The sequence below is a fragment of the Pseudochaenichthys georgianus genome, chromosome 9 (assembly GCF_902827115.2).
Source record: "Pseudochaenichthys georgianus chromosome 9, fPseGeo1.2, whole genome shotgun sequence".
Lineage (NCBI taxonomy): Eukaryota > Metazoa > Chordata > Actinopteri > Perciformes > Channichthyidae > Pseudochaenichthys > Pseudochaenichthys georgianus.
This window is the reverse complement of record NC_047511.1, coordinates 39466421-39482741: the sequence shown is the minus strand read 5'-3', so window position 1 is coordinate 39482741 and position 16321 is coordinate 39466421. Positions and strand designations below refer to the sequence as shown.

Here is a 16321-nt window from a genome sequence, read left to right as displayed (position 1 = left end):
TGACCAAAGAGGGCACGAGATAAGTTTGTGCCCCGATGGAAGGCTGACAGGTAGGTAGGCCATGGTTGTACTTTTTACAGTATTACGGCTTCTACAGATGACATTTTTTTATGGATTTTTTGTCAAAGCACTTCAGATATTCATTGCTATCGGGATGTTAAGAGCATTCCATGGAATATAATAAAAAGTGTATCTCGAGCCGGTTTCTGAAACTTACCGACCCCACCTTTAACTAATCAAGCCTGAATAAGGTAAAAAAAACAGTTTACAATTGTGTTGACCTTATTCATTCGATCAGTCATTCTGTCACAATGGCTCAAATCCCAAAAGTTTTAACTATAAACTTGAAACAAAATCCCATTTGGCTCTGCTATTGTTTGAGCAGACATCATTTGTGTTATAAAAGGAATTTACTAAATGTTGAATCTTCGCCATGTAGGCGCTGTGACCACTGAAATATCGAGAGAACAATTATCCTACTGAGGTTTTGATCCGCTGATTCCTGTTACAAAATAGAAAGAGAAGCTTGTACTAAATTATTTGATATGATATAAATACAGCACTAATTCAATCAAACAATACCGAATACTTAACTCAGGAGAAATTGGCCATGTTGGTTGATTTGATAAGAAATCACCAGAGAGACATTGGGGTGATGGTTAGGAATCTCCGACAAACTATGTTCAACCTATTAGGACAATAATACAGATATGTTAAATATTTCACATAAACATATGAAGGTATGGAGCTTTTAAAAATATATATATATCCAATGTGATCCAAAGAAAAGCTGTGTATTAGTCATTCTGAATTGAAACTAACATTTGGTGTGTTGCTTTACTGGAATCATTCTCAAAAGCCATGTTTAAAAAATATGTATTATTAAGATAACTATAATTAGTAGTATTATTATAATATATAAAGGTTGTTTTTATTTTTTCCTTTCTTTTTTCCCCAATAGTTTTTACTTATCCTGCACCACCTTTTTTTCCGCTTCATTTGCCCATTTGTGTAACTGTTTGTCATTTTAGCTTCAGTCAGTTCATCCGTGCGTTTAAATACATGTCTATGTATCGCTTTTTGGGAGGGTGGGAAGACGATGGGGTACAAGGGGAGGGGGAAGATACGACTTCACTTGTTTTTGTAATATGTGCAAAACTTTAAGGAAAACAACAATCTGTTCTTCCAATCTTTCCTATTACTCAAAACAACTCTGAATGAACTCTTGAGTTTGATGAAAAGATCCAATCTCTGATATCTTCTTTTCAGTGTGCAGTGTTCTTCTCTTGATTGCAGCTATCACTAGACTGCCAATCACTTATCCTGAGAAAGTGTCACAACAGATTTTTCTTCAGGCCAGACACTTCGAGAACTGGTCGGGCATCTGAGCCAAAAAGCGGAGTCCATTAACCCTAAAGTTTAACTGAGACTTCAAAGCTCACCAGTTAGGACCATTTCATCTAATTGAGTCAACATCCCCTTAATTAGATTAAGTGTGGTAGTTTCTTCCCGGTAATATGGTGGCATGACTGGGGCACATGCCAATGCGTCGAGCGTACATTCCCCGCCATGGCATCCTCTTTCTCACTGCTCAATGTAATAATAGCATCCTGATAACCTATGAGTCTTTTTCTGATAGAATCTGTATGTTTTGGACTTATGAAGCTCAGCGCAAGTTCAACTATGAAGACCGTCTTTACTCGTCATTTACTATTTTCTATTTGACTACTCTCTCTCCTCTCAATAAGTGATCGGGGGCGTCACTCCCCAGCTTAACCTATCACTTCGCTCTAACTATCATAGCGCTCTGCTAAACCTTTCAAATCTGCTCTCCCCCCTCTGACAGCTGTCATTTCAGGTGACTCGACGCAACCCTCCTCCACCTCCGGTCCCTCTGAATCCAGGGTCAAGCTAAGCCACTCCTCTTCAGACCGACCCCAACTATCCATTCACAGCCACCAGTGTCTAGACCACGGGGGGTTTCATCGGATCGGTTCTACCCTCCCGAATGATACTCCCGCACAACGAGGCCTAATCGCCAAAACTCTATTACATTCATTGTGTATTTCTGGCAATAAATATGTATTCTTACATCAAAACTGTCTCTCCTGATTGAATTGCTGTTCCCTTTGTACCTGTGTTTCTGGGCCCATTTTGTTGTTTGACTGTAATGGACAGCTGGGCAAACACAGATAACCTGACATCACACAGATATTTCAACTGCTGCCAAAATACAGCGCGATGGGAGGAAAACAGGGACATAAAATCAAATGGGAGGTCAATGGTGTTGTCGCTGCCTCAGAATAAAATGCACTGATGTTCAAAAAGGAAAGGAAAATATCCATCACTGAAATAGCAAAAATGCAATTTTTTCTGCCGACAGCTGTCACAACAAATGTCTCAATCATTTCAAAAATTGGTTTACTTTCCATTTTAAAAATAAATTGTGGACTTTTTTTCAATGCATTTTGAAAAGGTTCATATTATATCTGCCTGCATGTCTGTAAACGTTATGAATGAATGCATTATAACAAACCAATATAACAGTAGGGAAAGTGATTCATATTATGACAGATGATACGCAATAAAAATGCAAAAATGCATGAAATAACAATTATTGCAATTGGCAGCAGTGGCAAATGCACTGATAATCCCTTAGAAACATTAAACTACAACTACAATCTGTTTGTGTTTTTTGCAGATAATACTGCCCGCTGACTTTCCCCTCATAGAGTTGGCAGTTTCTGAGGATAGGGGAGATGGATAAACACAGGATACATATTCTTTATTTTCTTTGAAGAAGACCTCTCTCAAATCTTTATATTCCTCACAGTACCGCTGATCAGGTGCATGTAGAGTTGTGATGGGTTTTCTGTGGACACGTCAAGCCAGGAAGAGGAGGAAAGGCTTGTGTCGTGCTGTGAATGTTATACTATACTGTTTCAAATGATAAGCTGACAATAAGCACGACTGGGTAGAAAGGTTTGAGTTGCTCTAGCTGATTCTCTGAAAGTATACTCTGAGAAATTACACAGTAGTGAAGGCACTCTAAGAAAAAGTGTGTTTCTTCAATTACTTTAGAGCAGGGGAGTCAAACTGAAATACACAGTGGGCCAAAATTAAAAAATGGGTACTAGTCGAGGGCCGGACTGGTTCAATGTTTATTGCAAAACTTATTGAAATGAACTTATTGCACATATTAAACCTGGAACTAACAAAGCTTAAATTATTGCCTATAAAAACAACATTAAACATTAAATAATCAGTTGCATTCATTTCTTATGGCTCTATCTGCAGCTTCTCCAGAGTCATTTCTTATCAGTACATTTTTCCACAGGCCAACAACAGCTTTAAAAAAACAATTCCCCTCAAAGAACAAACCAAACATGCCCTGTTGTCACAAGAAACAAAGTGCAGAAGGAAACATCGATTAAACTCAGGTTGCTGCTCTGTGATGCTAGTTCAAGCAGATACTTGGCATCTCATCTCGGGTGAAAGGTCATCAATGTTTGGGGTCAGGCTCTGAGCTGAGGAAACCCTCAGGAGGGAGTGAAGGTGTGCGTGCAATATACCGGCGGGCCAGATCTAATAGTAATTAGAAATTATCCTGCGGGCCGAAATTAAATCCACCAAGGGCCTGATTTGGCCCCCGGGCCTTGAGTTTGACACGTGCTTTAATGACTCCTGTTCAGCTAATTGCCTAACTAGCCAATTTGGCCATCTACTGCCATCTAGTGCATTCATGTGTGATTACCAGCTGCATAAAGTGCACGATGGAACTTCTTACATATAATAGAAGAAAGATGATGACTTTGATTTTGGTTTGCATTAACTGTGAGGTTCAGCGCTTCTTCTTCATCCCTAGGAAGAGAAGCAGAAGCTAGATATTTTTTGTATAGGAATCTGAGTTAGAAAGTGTGATCTGCATGCTGACTATTACTCATATTTAAAGGAAATATAATTCCACATTCTAGATGCAAGCCTGATCACTAAAATGTCCTCAAAATCTCTGCTTTGCACCAATACCTTGTTTATGGGCAGTGGTGGAAGAAGTATTCAGATTGTCAAAATATACTCCATTACAAGTAAAAGTCCTTCATTCAAAATCTTTCTAAAGTAAAAGTAGTATTACATATTATCAGACAGCAACATGTACTTAAAGTATAAAAAGTCAAAGTAGTCATTCTGCAGAAGATAGCCTCTATATGTGCGATACGTATATAATTATATATGACCATTTTAAATAATATTGTTGCATCAAGTATAGGATCTTACTGTTGTAGACAAACAAAGTTCTGATTGACTTTTTTGTAAAATGTTTAAATAATTGGACTCTTTTGAGTTGTCCACTGGTTTCATTTTTCTAAAAGTAGCTAAAACTGTTTAATAAATATAGTAGAGAAGAAAAAGAACAGTATAAAGTTGCATTAAATGGAAATATTCAAGTTTCATGTACTTCAAAATAGAAGTACATTACTCGAGTTACTGTCCACCAGGGTCACTGAAACCCATTAAAGCGAGAAATCCTTGCAAGAATATATACAAACATCGATATGCTAATCAGGACCTCTTGATTATATGTCCTATGACTGTTGTCCCTAATGTTAATGGCATGTTTATTGTGTTGATGTATGCTTAAATAGTTGTATGCTTTAATGTTTAAAAAAAAGGTAATGGTAAAACACAGACAGGGAACACTCTACTGCACACAGTATAACACGAGGGTTTAATTAGGGGTTCCTTAAAAAAGCTAATGGACTCGAGGCCACATTGTTCCAGCAACACTCTAGTTAAATGAAATTACTCTTGACTTGCTGTCCACGTCAATGGTTCTTCTTTCATTTAGTGAGGCTTCAGCAGGCCTTTTGTAGAACCTCCAACACACACCCTAATGAAGAGGGCCCTCTTTGAGCTGATTTATTGTCAGTGTCAGAGCTGATTTATTGTCAGAGGCTCAGTGTAACACATTTGGGATTTCTGTCCTCGCCTTCACCTAAACTGATCCTTTCATGTCTAGACAGGCTGTCTACTGTATTTGGAGATAGCTCGCTGTGGTGGCGAAAGTAAACTCACCGAATTAGACTCACCCATCACCGTTGCCGCGGTGACGGTATCCAACTACGTGCAGTATCCTGGCAACAGTGGCCAAACAAAAGGGCTGCTTTGCCTCGCTGGGATGAAGAAGATGAAGCGACCGGACAGCAAACTTAACGAAACAGAGGTAAAGCAAAATGGCGACGCAGGTGGTCATCTCTCTGTGTTTACCAATGTTCACACCGCGGCAGGAAGTCCCGAGAAAAGACTTCTGTCCGCCTTTAAGAAAGACACAACCCCCGGGAAGGCTTACCTGGCAGGGAGAGGTGAGTTTGCTCGTATACACATTCATTTAGCTCGGTTTAATATCTTGTTTTAAACTTGAAATCTTATTTTTTGGGAAAACTTTATTGACACAATAATAAAAACACAAGGACAGGTTTACAATGCAACACAGGTAATGAATAGAGGTGGGAAGTAACTAAGTAAATGTACTCAAGTACTGTTCTGTTCAATTCTGAGGGACCTGTAGCCTACTTTACTTGAGTATTTCCATTTCATACTGCTTTATACTTCTACTCCACTACATTTTGTTGGATAGAACAACATCCGGGAAAAAATATCTAGATTATAATATTAATATGTGAACATCATTCACCTGGTTGCAGATTGTCTTCTATGTCTAGAGATTAAGAAATAACATTGTAGCCTATTGATATATTTGTATTTATAATATTATATGAATCCCCCTTCAATTGCCATTCATTTTGCAAACATAAATGTTGCCTAATATATTGTTTGCATGTTAATGTATATGTTTAATGGAAAGATAATAATAATCACGTGGCTCCATCAGCTTTAAATGATCAGAGCATAACACTTTAACTGCTGACACCTGTTGTCTATTTACTTTTAAATACTTCATTGAATTACTGACTCGATCTGGAGGTTTACAGACATTACGCCCTGCAATCCACCATCCATCTTTTAACTTTATTACTTTGTTAATGGCTGAATAATAATCTTTAACTAGACACACACAGAAAAATATCAGCCACAATTTCTTTACCACTTTGGTTTACACTGTTTACCTGAATGTTGCCGCTTGTTTTTTCTACAGTAGATGACATTATTAAAACTAAAAAGCTTGTTTGTTAGATGACATTATACATACTACATTACAACTAAAAAGCACAGTGTGTCCTAATTCAAATTTTGCGTGGGCTTGAGAGTCTTAATCACAGATTTGTTAGTTGTAACCTTTCTTTTCAAAATGATGTTTGACAGTTTGAATACAGTGTTTGGTTGGATGACAATATTCCTATAACTGTCTTTTGCAGAGTATTACAGCGAAGATGGAAAGACCTTTGAACTGCGTCTTGTTAGAAGAATAAAGCAACAGCTAAGCGCTGATCCCACCACTCGCCCGGAGTATCCGTCTCCCCTCGGCCTAACAGAGTTCACCAGGCGAGCCACAGAGGTTGCTTTAGGGAAAAGCTCTCGGGCTATAGTGGAAGAACGGGTAATCTCAGCTATATTTTGTTACTGATTGGAGATAAGTTATATAACTACACTTCAGTTTGCACAGTACTCTGAGAATCAAGCAGCAGCATTTACCTTATCCTATCAATCAGCACTGAATGATTCGCGTCTGTCTTCTGAAGGACAGAAGAATGTGTCTGTTAAAGGAAAGAAAAATACCCATCCCCTACCCCCCACCCCTACTTAATTAGGTCATGGTCACAGACAACATATTAATACAAATACAAATAAATAAAATAAAAATAATAAAATACATTCACGTCTATCTTCAGCATAAATCACTATCATGGTTGGGAGGGTTACTTTTAAAAATGTACTCGGACACAATTAATAGTTACCTGGTAAAAAGAGATGTAATCAGTAACTAAATAAATATATACAACCAAATAAATATAAGATAAATATCAATATGTAAGTATTGTCAGGGAATAACATCACCCTGCATGTTTACCTTTTGCTGTTGTTACCAGTTTATGACCGGGCAACTCTCTGTCAGAGTTAGTTATTGTTGTGGGACATCTGGAACACATCCTTCTCGGGGTGTAGATGACCCCGAGCCATAAGCGACAACAAATGTGATTCAGTGTCCTCAGCTGTTTAGTCTATCTATTGAAGAATGTTGATTATTACACTCTGAACTAGTTAAGACCTCGAGCTACAGGAGGGCGCTTCAGAATTGATTGTGGCATCTCTACCGTGTGGTCAGATCGTGGCCCGTGACATGTCGTGTGAACTCTCCGGCCGAAGCTCCAAATAAACCGTCAGTGTTTGCCATCAAAGCTCCAGCTCTCCTCGTGTCTCTCTGAGTCCTGACTCCCCATTGCTTCGGAAGTTTCCCCCTCAAGTATATCACACAACAGAAGGATATAAACATAAAAAAGAAGAAACCACCATATTATATCAAAAATGTGTGCTCTACTCAGGGATAAAACAAAAAACTCTATCATGCTTTCCATCAGTGATGATATTAATTTAGTGTTTTATGATTGTGCTGCAGGTGTTAGGTGTTCAGACTCCTGGTTTCACCGCTGCTGTGCGACTTGGGGCTGAACTCTTGAGAAATTGGTATGATCACTGTGCTGCTTGGTGTGGGCCAGTATACCTCTCTTCCCCCTGTGACGGTAATTTTAACTTCTTCTTCTTAACAGCATTTTAAGATACAACCAAATGTTGAGTTGGCTTTAAATTCTGCTGCATATTAGATTAAGCTCTTGAGACAGAAATAACACAATGTAGCTAATAATCCTGGTATGGTGATTGCATTGTATTTCGTTGGCTGTATCCATAACAACGTGCATTACTGTGACATACTGTATGGTAGGTAAAGTAGGTTCAAAGAAGCAGTTTTGACAAAATAAATAAATGGTATCACATTAGGGCATTCAAAGTAAATTAAAATGTATTTATAATCCTCCACATTCACTCAATCAATCAATCAATCAATCAATCAATCAATCAATCAATCAATCAATCAATCAATCAATCAATCAATCAATCAATGTTTATTTATATAGCCCAATATCACAAATGTTACATTTGTCTCAGTGGACTTCACAGTTTGTACAGAATATCAGTATGACAATACGACACCCTCTGTCCTCAGACCCTCACATCGTACAAGGAAAAACTTCCTCATAAACTCACATTCAGCTTGATGATGAATTATAATGTTTTATGGACCAGTGATAAAGTAGAGGTTGGCTGAGGGGGCATATGATATCTAGTATCTATTAATAATCACTTATCATGCAGCATATATTCTTTTACACATCTGAAATTGCACTTAACACCAATGAGGAAATGTTATGATGGAGCATGCATCAGTACGAACTTTTCTTTACTTTACACATACAATGATATCTCATGATACAACATGGACTTAAAGGTATTCATAATGTACAATAAGCCCCTTCAGTCAATATATAGGTTAGAACTAGTTTCTAGCAACAAAAAGACACTTTTAAATCACATAATGTTTTATGACTATTGAAAAAGTGCATCAGAAAGCAGTGTGTGTTAAAAGGGGAGCCGAAAGCATTATAATTCACTCTGATCTTATCATGCAGTGTAGCTTAGGTCTTCATATGAACTGATACCAAATGATTCACAACATCAGGGGTAGCTACAGATTACCCACAGTTCAAAGCAGCATTGATCTTGAGGGGTTCGTACTGCTTTAGGTGTCTAATATAATGCGTGTTCCTGATCCTCCTGCAGACTCTTTGGCTGGTATCTTCCAGGCAGCGGGGATCCAAGATATCCGTGAGTATTATTACTGGGATGACCAGCAGCGGGGCGTTTGCTTGGATAAGCTGCTGGAGGATCTGGAGAAGGCTCCGGAGAGAAGCGTTGTTGTTCTGTCAGCGTCTGCACACTATCCCACCGGAGCAGACCTCTCTCACAATCAATGGGCTGTGATTACAGAACTCATCATGGTAACTGACTTGTCCACTTCAGAATCAGAATCAGAAACGGGTTTATTACCAGGTAGGTTCACACATACGAGGAATTTGACTTGATGTCATGGTGCATACATAAAATATAAAACAAAGAATCTCCATGTAAAACAACAAATCTAATATAAAACAACAAATCTTTAAGGACATTGTAATAACATATTGTTAAATAGCAATAAAATACAGCAGTAATTTACAGCGAAATGGAACGCAATGAGTTATAGAATATGAAATAGGAATATATGCAGTAAGCAGTATTTGAACATTGTGTGCATTAATGTAATGCATATAGAGCCTACGTTGTGTCAGTGGGGGGGCGGGCCTTGTTTAAGAGGCCGGTAGGGGAGGGGAAGAAACTGTTCAGGTGGCGAGAGGTTTTGGTCCTGATGGAGCACAGCCTCCTGCCAGAGGGGAGGGGGCTGAACAGTTTGTGTCCAGGGGGCAGGGGTCGGCCACTATCTTCCCTGCCCGCCTTTTCTTTAACAAAGAACTACAATTATCCGACAAGTGGCTCTTCTCTCCTACTTAAATCATTATTTGCTGTCTTGTCAATCTTTAAATAGAGGCGCAGGCATTTCCCGTTCCTCTTGCTGCCTCCTCAGGCGCTCTGCTATGGAAATGTGGAGCGGGAGGCCTGGCCTGTTCAGTACTGCGCCTCGCAGGGGATGGAGCTGCTCTGTGCTCAGTCCTTCTCCCACTGCTTCGGACTATATGGTGAGTACGTCATGTTAAGAGTATGACTGTATAGCGTGGGAGAGAAACTCCCTCTGGGAACTTTGGGATTTCAGCCTTTGAAGACCATGTACATGCACAACAACCTTTATAACACACTACAGGAAAGGGACAACCCAATAGGCATGAAAGGACCCCTTTTAATGTGTCTTACCCATTAGATGCCAGAACATGCTTATATTACCTATGGAGTCAAAGTTACGCTTTCTGCTTGTTTGTGTTTGTCCTATTTCATTTGCGCAGACTTTAAAGCATTTTGTGATCTTCTATTTCAAAAGTGTCCCACTTCCACTTTATTTCCAATTCCAGTAACAGAGAAAATTAGTATAGCATAACATCATTATTGTTGGAACAAAGTGTTTTCCTCGCATCAGAGTCATCTTCTCCTTCTCCAGGCGAGGCTGTCGGTCACCTGCTGTGCGTGTTGAAGCAGAACTCCCTCCTGTTATCTGTGCAGTCTCAAGCTGCCACAATAGTCAAGTCACTGTGGGCACAGCCGTCCGCAGGAGGAGCAAATATTGTGGCCACAGTGCTCAGTAACCCAGCACATGTTGTTGAATGGTGAGTCATGCTCCAATTAAAATAAAGTATTTAAAGAATGTTACCTGCGCAGCCACATTGCTGCTGTATCAGTAGATGTCTACAGAGATGGCTGGACTTTCTCCGTCATTCCTACAGACAGTGGTGCAAGTACTAATGCCACACTATAAAAACACTCTGTCACAAGTCAAATTACTGCATTGGAAATGGTACTTAAGTTAAAGTAAGTGGGTGAAATCAGCAAGATGAAGTTCAAATATTAAATGTACGCAATTTAAACAAAAACCTACACTAACATAAATTAAAATAGCAAACAGAATGACAACAAAATAATTAAAAATACAATTGGAAATTAATTAAATGTCTATAAATAATTATCTCTTAATTGGCTAGATTAATCAACTAAGCTGTTCTTGTATTAACTGTTGGCTTGGTAAATTATACAACTAAATCTTATATTTTATGAACGCCTGTGTTTTTTATGCAAACATCTTGATTTGTAAAGTAACTGGTAACTAAAATGTAAAATAAATGTATAAAGTAAAGTACAATATTTCCCTTTGTGTAAAACGATAATACTCATGTAAAGTACAAATACCTCATCATTGTGCTTTAGTTAATTCACATAGTTACATGCCAACACTGCCTACAAGCCTGCAAAGCTTCATACAATCGAACTTGCAGTGTTTTATTAACTTTAATGTACAAAGTGTAGCTTACTGGATCTATCATGTTATGCAGATATTTCAACTATACACTTCAGATATTATTTTCCAAATGCTGTCAATGTTTTCTGTTTCCCAGGAAGGAAGAAGTGAAGCACATTGTGGAGCGATGTATGCTGATCAGAGAGCTGTTGAGAGAAAGGCTGAGGCTTCTGGGAGCTCCAGGCTGTTGGAACCATCTGACTCAACAGAGCGGACTCTACTGTAACACCGGATTGAGTGGTGAGTAGCAGACTGCACTGTTGGCGGACACATGTCATACATTCTGCAGTTTTCAGAAATCGAACACAGGGATTACACCAGATGTCGAGGCAGGAATATGGTTTGTGCTTTATTCTCTTTCTGAAAATCCCAGAATGAAATGAACAACAGCTTTTCTTGCCCTGTGTATGAAACATTAACCTATTTAGTGTATATATACCGTATTCATATTTACTTAGTCTATAATCTCTATATTATACTGTCTACATGTATAGCAGCTCTCTAGTGAATTCAATTTATAGTTTTAATACCCATTAATACCGGAGCTTTTTTAGATCTGTCATATGTTTATATCTTTACAGTACATTGCCTCATTTAGGGAAAAACAAAATGAAAAAACAAGGAAATCAGTCGAAATGAATGTAATGGAGAAAACAACTATGAGGATTAGAAACCAAATGCATATCTTTGAGGAAAGGTGGGAAAGATGGGTCAAATATGGAACAATATAATTAATATATACCTGAGTATTAACATTGTATCCATTCTTTTTTTTGTAATATTATTATTACTATTATCTTATCATTTATGTTCGTACTTGTCATCTGTTATGTAGTTGATCTATGTACCTAGTTGTGTTTATTTTGTTATGTATGCTTTGTGAATATTTTCTTAAAATGCAAATAAATAAATAAAGTGAGATTTTGAAGCCACATTTTTTTTTACAATACATTACTCTTCATTTTACTGCATCTTTTGCACTTCTGGTTAGATCCTAACTATTTTCTTTCGGCCCGTCCACGCGGCGGCGTGCGTTGAAGCTTCAACGCTTCTGCCCATTCACTTTGAATGGGGTGACGTCACGCTTTGCCGAACTGCATTGTGGTTCCGTCGCTTCGCTTCAAAAGTTGAGCAATGTTCAGCTTTTGAAGCTTCGACGGAAGCGTCAGCCAATCAAATCATATGCCAGTACAAGGTCTAGCCAATCAAACCGCGTGCTTGTGAGTCCGGGGCGGGAGATTCATGTGATTGGTTGTCGGTCGAGTTTCAGACACGCCCGTCCGCAAGCTTCAACGCACGCCGCCGTGTGGACGCTGCGTTATAATCTCCTTTATTTTACAATGAAACAAAAAAAGCTTTAATCAAAGATAATGATGTGCTTTACCAACATGTCTCCTGTTTCTTCCCTCATACAGAGGATCAGGTAGAGTTTCTGTCCCAGAGGAGACATGTGTACCTGCTCCCCAGCGGCTGTCTCAATGTGAGCGCAATCAACGGGCGTAACTTGGATTATATAGCCGAGTCCATCCATCGGGCCCTGACCACTTCACTCTGACCATGTGGCTTTTGAATCAAGCTCTACAATCAGAGTCAAAGGGGCTTCCCCGTCCCGACTGCAGCTCTCATCCAGATCGATCTAATCCATGGGTCATTTTGAAAAGCTCTCTTTCAAGATTACTATGATCACAGTTTCAGGTCCGGCTATCGCAGAGTGTCCCCGACTTCTTATGAGAAAGGTGCAATCTTTAGTAATTGTAACAGACAGTGTAACCCCTTCTGGGGAGAAGACCCGAGTATAAGATGTGTTCATGTGTCCTGTAATGTATGTATGATTAGGTCAGCCATATAGATAAAGGAAATAACAGCAGTGATGTAAACTTCATTTTTTAAATGTTGTTACTTTAGCTGGAGAGTCTGTATACGGTGCAGTGTCTAAAGCCCAGCAGTTTGTTAACTAAACTTACGTGTTTAGCTTGGTTTAGATCTATTATCTTGGATCTAATTCGTTTAATTCTTACAAAAAAATAAATATAGAAATATCTTTTTGTGAAGTTACAAGGGGAAAAAACACCAAATTGATGTTTTTACATCTTGGTTTTTATGCCAATTAAAGAAAAAAAGACAAACATTAGAGAGATCTTTTCAAGCAAATAAGGTGCATGTACTATAATGTCAAACTCTCCCTTTACCTATATAATTGACGTTGTACTGTATATGTTAATGTCATGAATGGATGTGTGTCATTTTAAATAAAACTGAGTTCACTTCAGTTTTGTTTTGTGTTGTTTCCCGTTTTGAATTTCTTTGTATGAATTTCTTTGTATGGTGTTCTCTGGGCCACCAGGATCCAGACTCACCAGCACAATCTAATATAAGGTGAATCCAGAGCTTATCCGTGCCCAATAGGGAATAGGCCTTAGAAAAACAACTTGTTGCTCACAGCAAGACAAATGTCTCAAATGTTTTCTCTCCAGCTTCACAAGTTCCCTTTCGTTGCTGTAAACGTCAGAAAAATAAATCTCAATATATTGTAAACACAGCCATAAATTCTACGACTGAGCAAAAAACAGTGATATAAAAATCTAATAAATATCTTTGCTTCTTGTGTAAACATATGTATTCATATAGCCTTGGGCGGGGGTGGCAAAGTCCATTGGGACTTGGCTTGGCAAGGCACCGTTCCCTACACTGCTCATAATGGCAGCCCACTGCTCCTAACACTAGGATGGGTCAAATGCAGAGAAACCGTTTTGTTACATAGTACCTGTACTGTGTAATGACAATAAAAGTGCAAAAAAAAAGTTTCGTTCCTGATCCTTCTCAAATAGGTCAGTGTGACGCATGTAGATATATCACGTATACCAACCTATATTTTATTCAACCTGACTGCTCTATTAAGAACCACCATCGTGTGGCAAAAACACGATGAAACAAGAAGCCTACTTATTTAAATTATTTTATTAAAAAACACATTTATTGTAACCTTTCATTTTGAATAGAGTCGTATTTGCAGTTTTCAGTAACATTTCCTTTCAATTAGGATTTTTTTTTTTAAATGACAGTTCATCTGAAAACATGAATGAGTAACCTCTTCTCTACCATGCACCTCTGTGTGCAGATTTGTATATAACTAACTGTATACATCCTTTCATTGGAGAGATATGCCACTATACTGTAGTCGCTGGATGCTGTTCAGTTCTGAGAAACAGGTTTACACAAGGTAATGGAGGCAGTGTTCTCGCTCTTTTCATTTCAGGGCCTTGGGTGAACAACAAGGATAATCAACATCCACCATCACACAGTCTGAGCCATTAGAAGCTGTGTGCTGCACTTTGCATCATGTAGACAGAGAGCTGCAGATACTCACTCGCAGGTCTCAAGTTAGGGATACGCTGCTGACATGCATCCACGGCAATATACGTGATTAAAGGGATTGCTTTAACCCAAATATAACCATGGAAACTAACCTCTTGCTGTTACGGTGGCCGACAGCTGCGAACGGGCTACAACGGTCTAAAAAAACAGCTTCAAAAAGGATGCAAATATAAAAACAGAAATGTGCCGGAACACATGCAAATGAGGAAACATCTTCAGCAACTTGGCAAAACATGCGCAGAGTTAACTAAAAGCGCTGGATAATCGAAACGGTGCAAATGAATAACGCTGCAAATTAAAAAAGCTGTGCGAAACTCAAAACACAACGGAAACGGGGACACTAAAAAGTGATGCACACAGCTGGGACCGCGGCGCTTGTTGACGTTCGGGATTATAAAGTTGGCTATCTATCACTGTTGTTTGAAATGTTCCTAAAATGTAGATTTTCTTGTGTTATTTAACAATGTGATTGCACGATTCCTTCAAAAATGATGCCCGAACATCAACAAGCACTCCTGTCCCGGCTGTGCTCATCACTTTGGATGTTGGTGAATATTTTCTAAATGCTGCGCGTGTGTTGTCAAGTTGGTGAGTATGTAGCTTTATTTGCATGTGTTTTTTTTGCATTGCACATTTGTGTTTTTATATTTGCATGGTTTCTCCCGTTTCTCCGGATGCTTTTGGTCCGTTGAGGCTCGTTGGCACTTGTCGGCCACCATACGATTTCTGCAAAGATCAAAGGTAATTGAAGAAAAAAGGTTTTTGCTTTTCTTCAAGTTATTGGCAGCAGAACCCAGAAATCATTTTCAGAAGTATAACAAATAAAACTGAGCCAACTCTGAAATGTTAAGCTTGAACGTCCTAAAAATATATGTGAACCACACAAAAAAACAACAATTTGAAAGGATCTTGTAAGACCATTCGCCAAGATTTGGACATGACATTTTTTGGAACCATTTAGATTCTATTCTTAGTATTGCTTTCATAAAAAGCACACTGTCAACGACACAATAAAATAACATAACAAAACGTTTTCTGTCCTCTGCTCCCATGCTCTTCGCACATTCAAACAGGACCGATGTTAACCCAGACTCTGAAGGAGTAATCACATGCCACACAGCACTCTAAACAGTGAGCGCTGTCTTTTGTGAGCAGATATAGAGGAGGTCAATTAAAGGCACACGGTTACCACTGAGTGGCCGCAGAGCAGCCGGTCATTAGCACAGGAGGAGCTGATTTGAGCTGTGCTGACCAAATCCTCTAGTCTAGTGCACTTTTCTGATTGACCAATTATTAGTCTAACACTGAGGGAACAAACGCCATTAACATCAAACAAAAATATCTTATTCAAGTCTGTTTGAATTCAAATGATTCCCTTTTACACAACACAGTAATTACTTTCAACTAAGAAACAATAACACAGAAATGACCTAAACTTGATCATCTTCTGTCTTCGATTTGTTCCAAAGAGACTCCTTTGAACTAAGGGATGCATATGTGTCCTCATTAATAGAGCCTTATTAAAGCCTAGCTTCCAGTTCTCCGTTGAAATACTTGTTATCTGTAAATAAGGTTCTTTCCAAGACTAATTTTATTCAAAAGGACACCGCCGTAAAGCTTTTTTAGAAAATGTTGTGAAATGTTTTTTTTCTTTTTGTTGCTCCAAAACAGCAAGCAAGCTGCAGCAGATTGCATAGATGCAGAGTATTGTAACAAGCATGTTTTATTAACGTCAGTGTTGTATCACTAAATAAAAAAAAGTTAAGAAGTAGTTTTAGGATGGATCTAACCACAGGGTTTCACAATGTTACATCAATAAATGACCATTTGAATGCCATCAAACCAATGTTATGGTCAATACCTCCGTGTTAACTTGCTTTGTACTACTGTATGAATTGATTTCACATAAATATTTGATTAGAATATTTTTTCTCC

At 38.6% G+C, this 16321-nt stretch overlaps 1 protein-coding gene across 1 annotated transcript; it reads left to right on the top strand.

Annotated features, from left to right (window-relative positions):
* Nucleotides 1–5175: 5175 nt before the first annotated feature.
* got1l1 (glutamic-oxaloacetic transaminase 1 like 1) lies at nucleotides 5176–13280 on the top strand. The gene is made up of 8 exons (XM_034091812.1): nucleotides 5176–5360; nucleotides 6375–6556; nucleotides 7574–7697; nucleotides 8794–9011; nucleotides 9596–9746; nucleotides 10160–10325; nucleotides 11109–11251; nucleotides 12427–13280. Exons 1-8 carry the CDS (start codon nucleotides 5177–5179, stop codon nucleotides 12564–12566), a joined length of 1308 nt encoding a protein of 435 aa, XP_033947703.1. The 5' UTR covers nucleotide 5176; the 3' UTR covers nucleotides 12567–13280.
* Nucleotides 13281–16321: the final 3041 nt, after the last annotated feature.

Excerpts from the sequence above, each read along its gene's own strand:
- got1l1 (XM_034091812.1), top strand. The coding sequence starts at position 5,177 with ATGAAGAAGATGAAGCGACCGGACAGCAAACTTAACGAAACAGAGGTA. Across the intron at positions 9,012-9,595 it reads TGATTACAGAACTCATCATG|AGGCGCAGGCATTTCCCGTT; the intron begins GTAACTGACTTG and ends ATCTTTAAATAG. Across the intron at positions 11,252-12,426 it reads CTGTAACACCGGATTGAGTG|AGGATCAGGTAGAGTTTCTG; the intron begins GTGAGTAGCAGA and ends TCCCTCATACAG.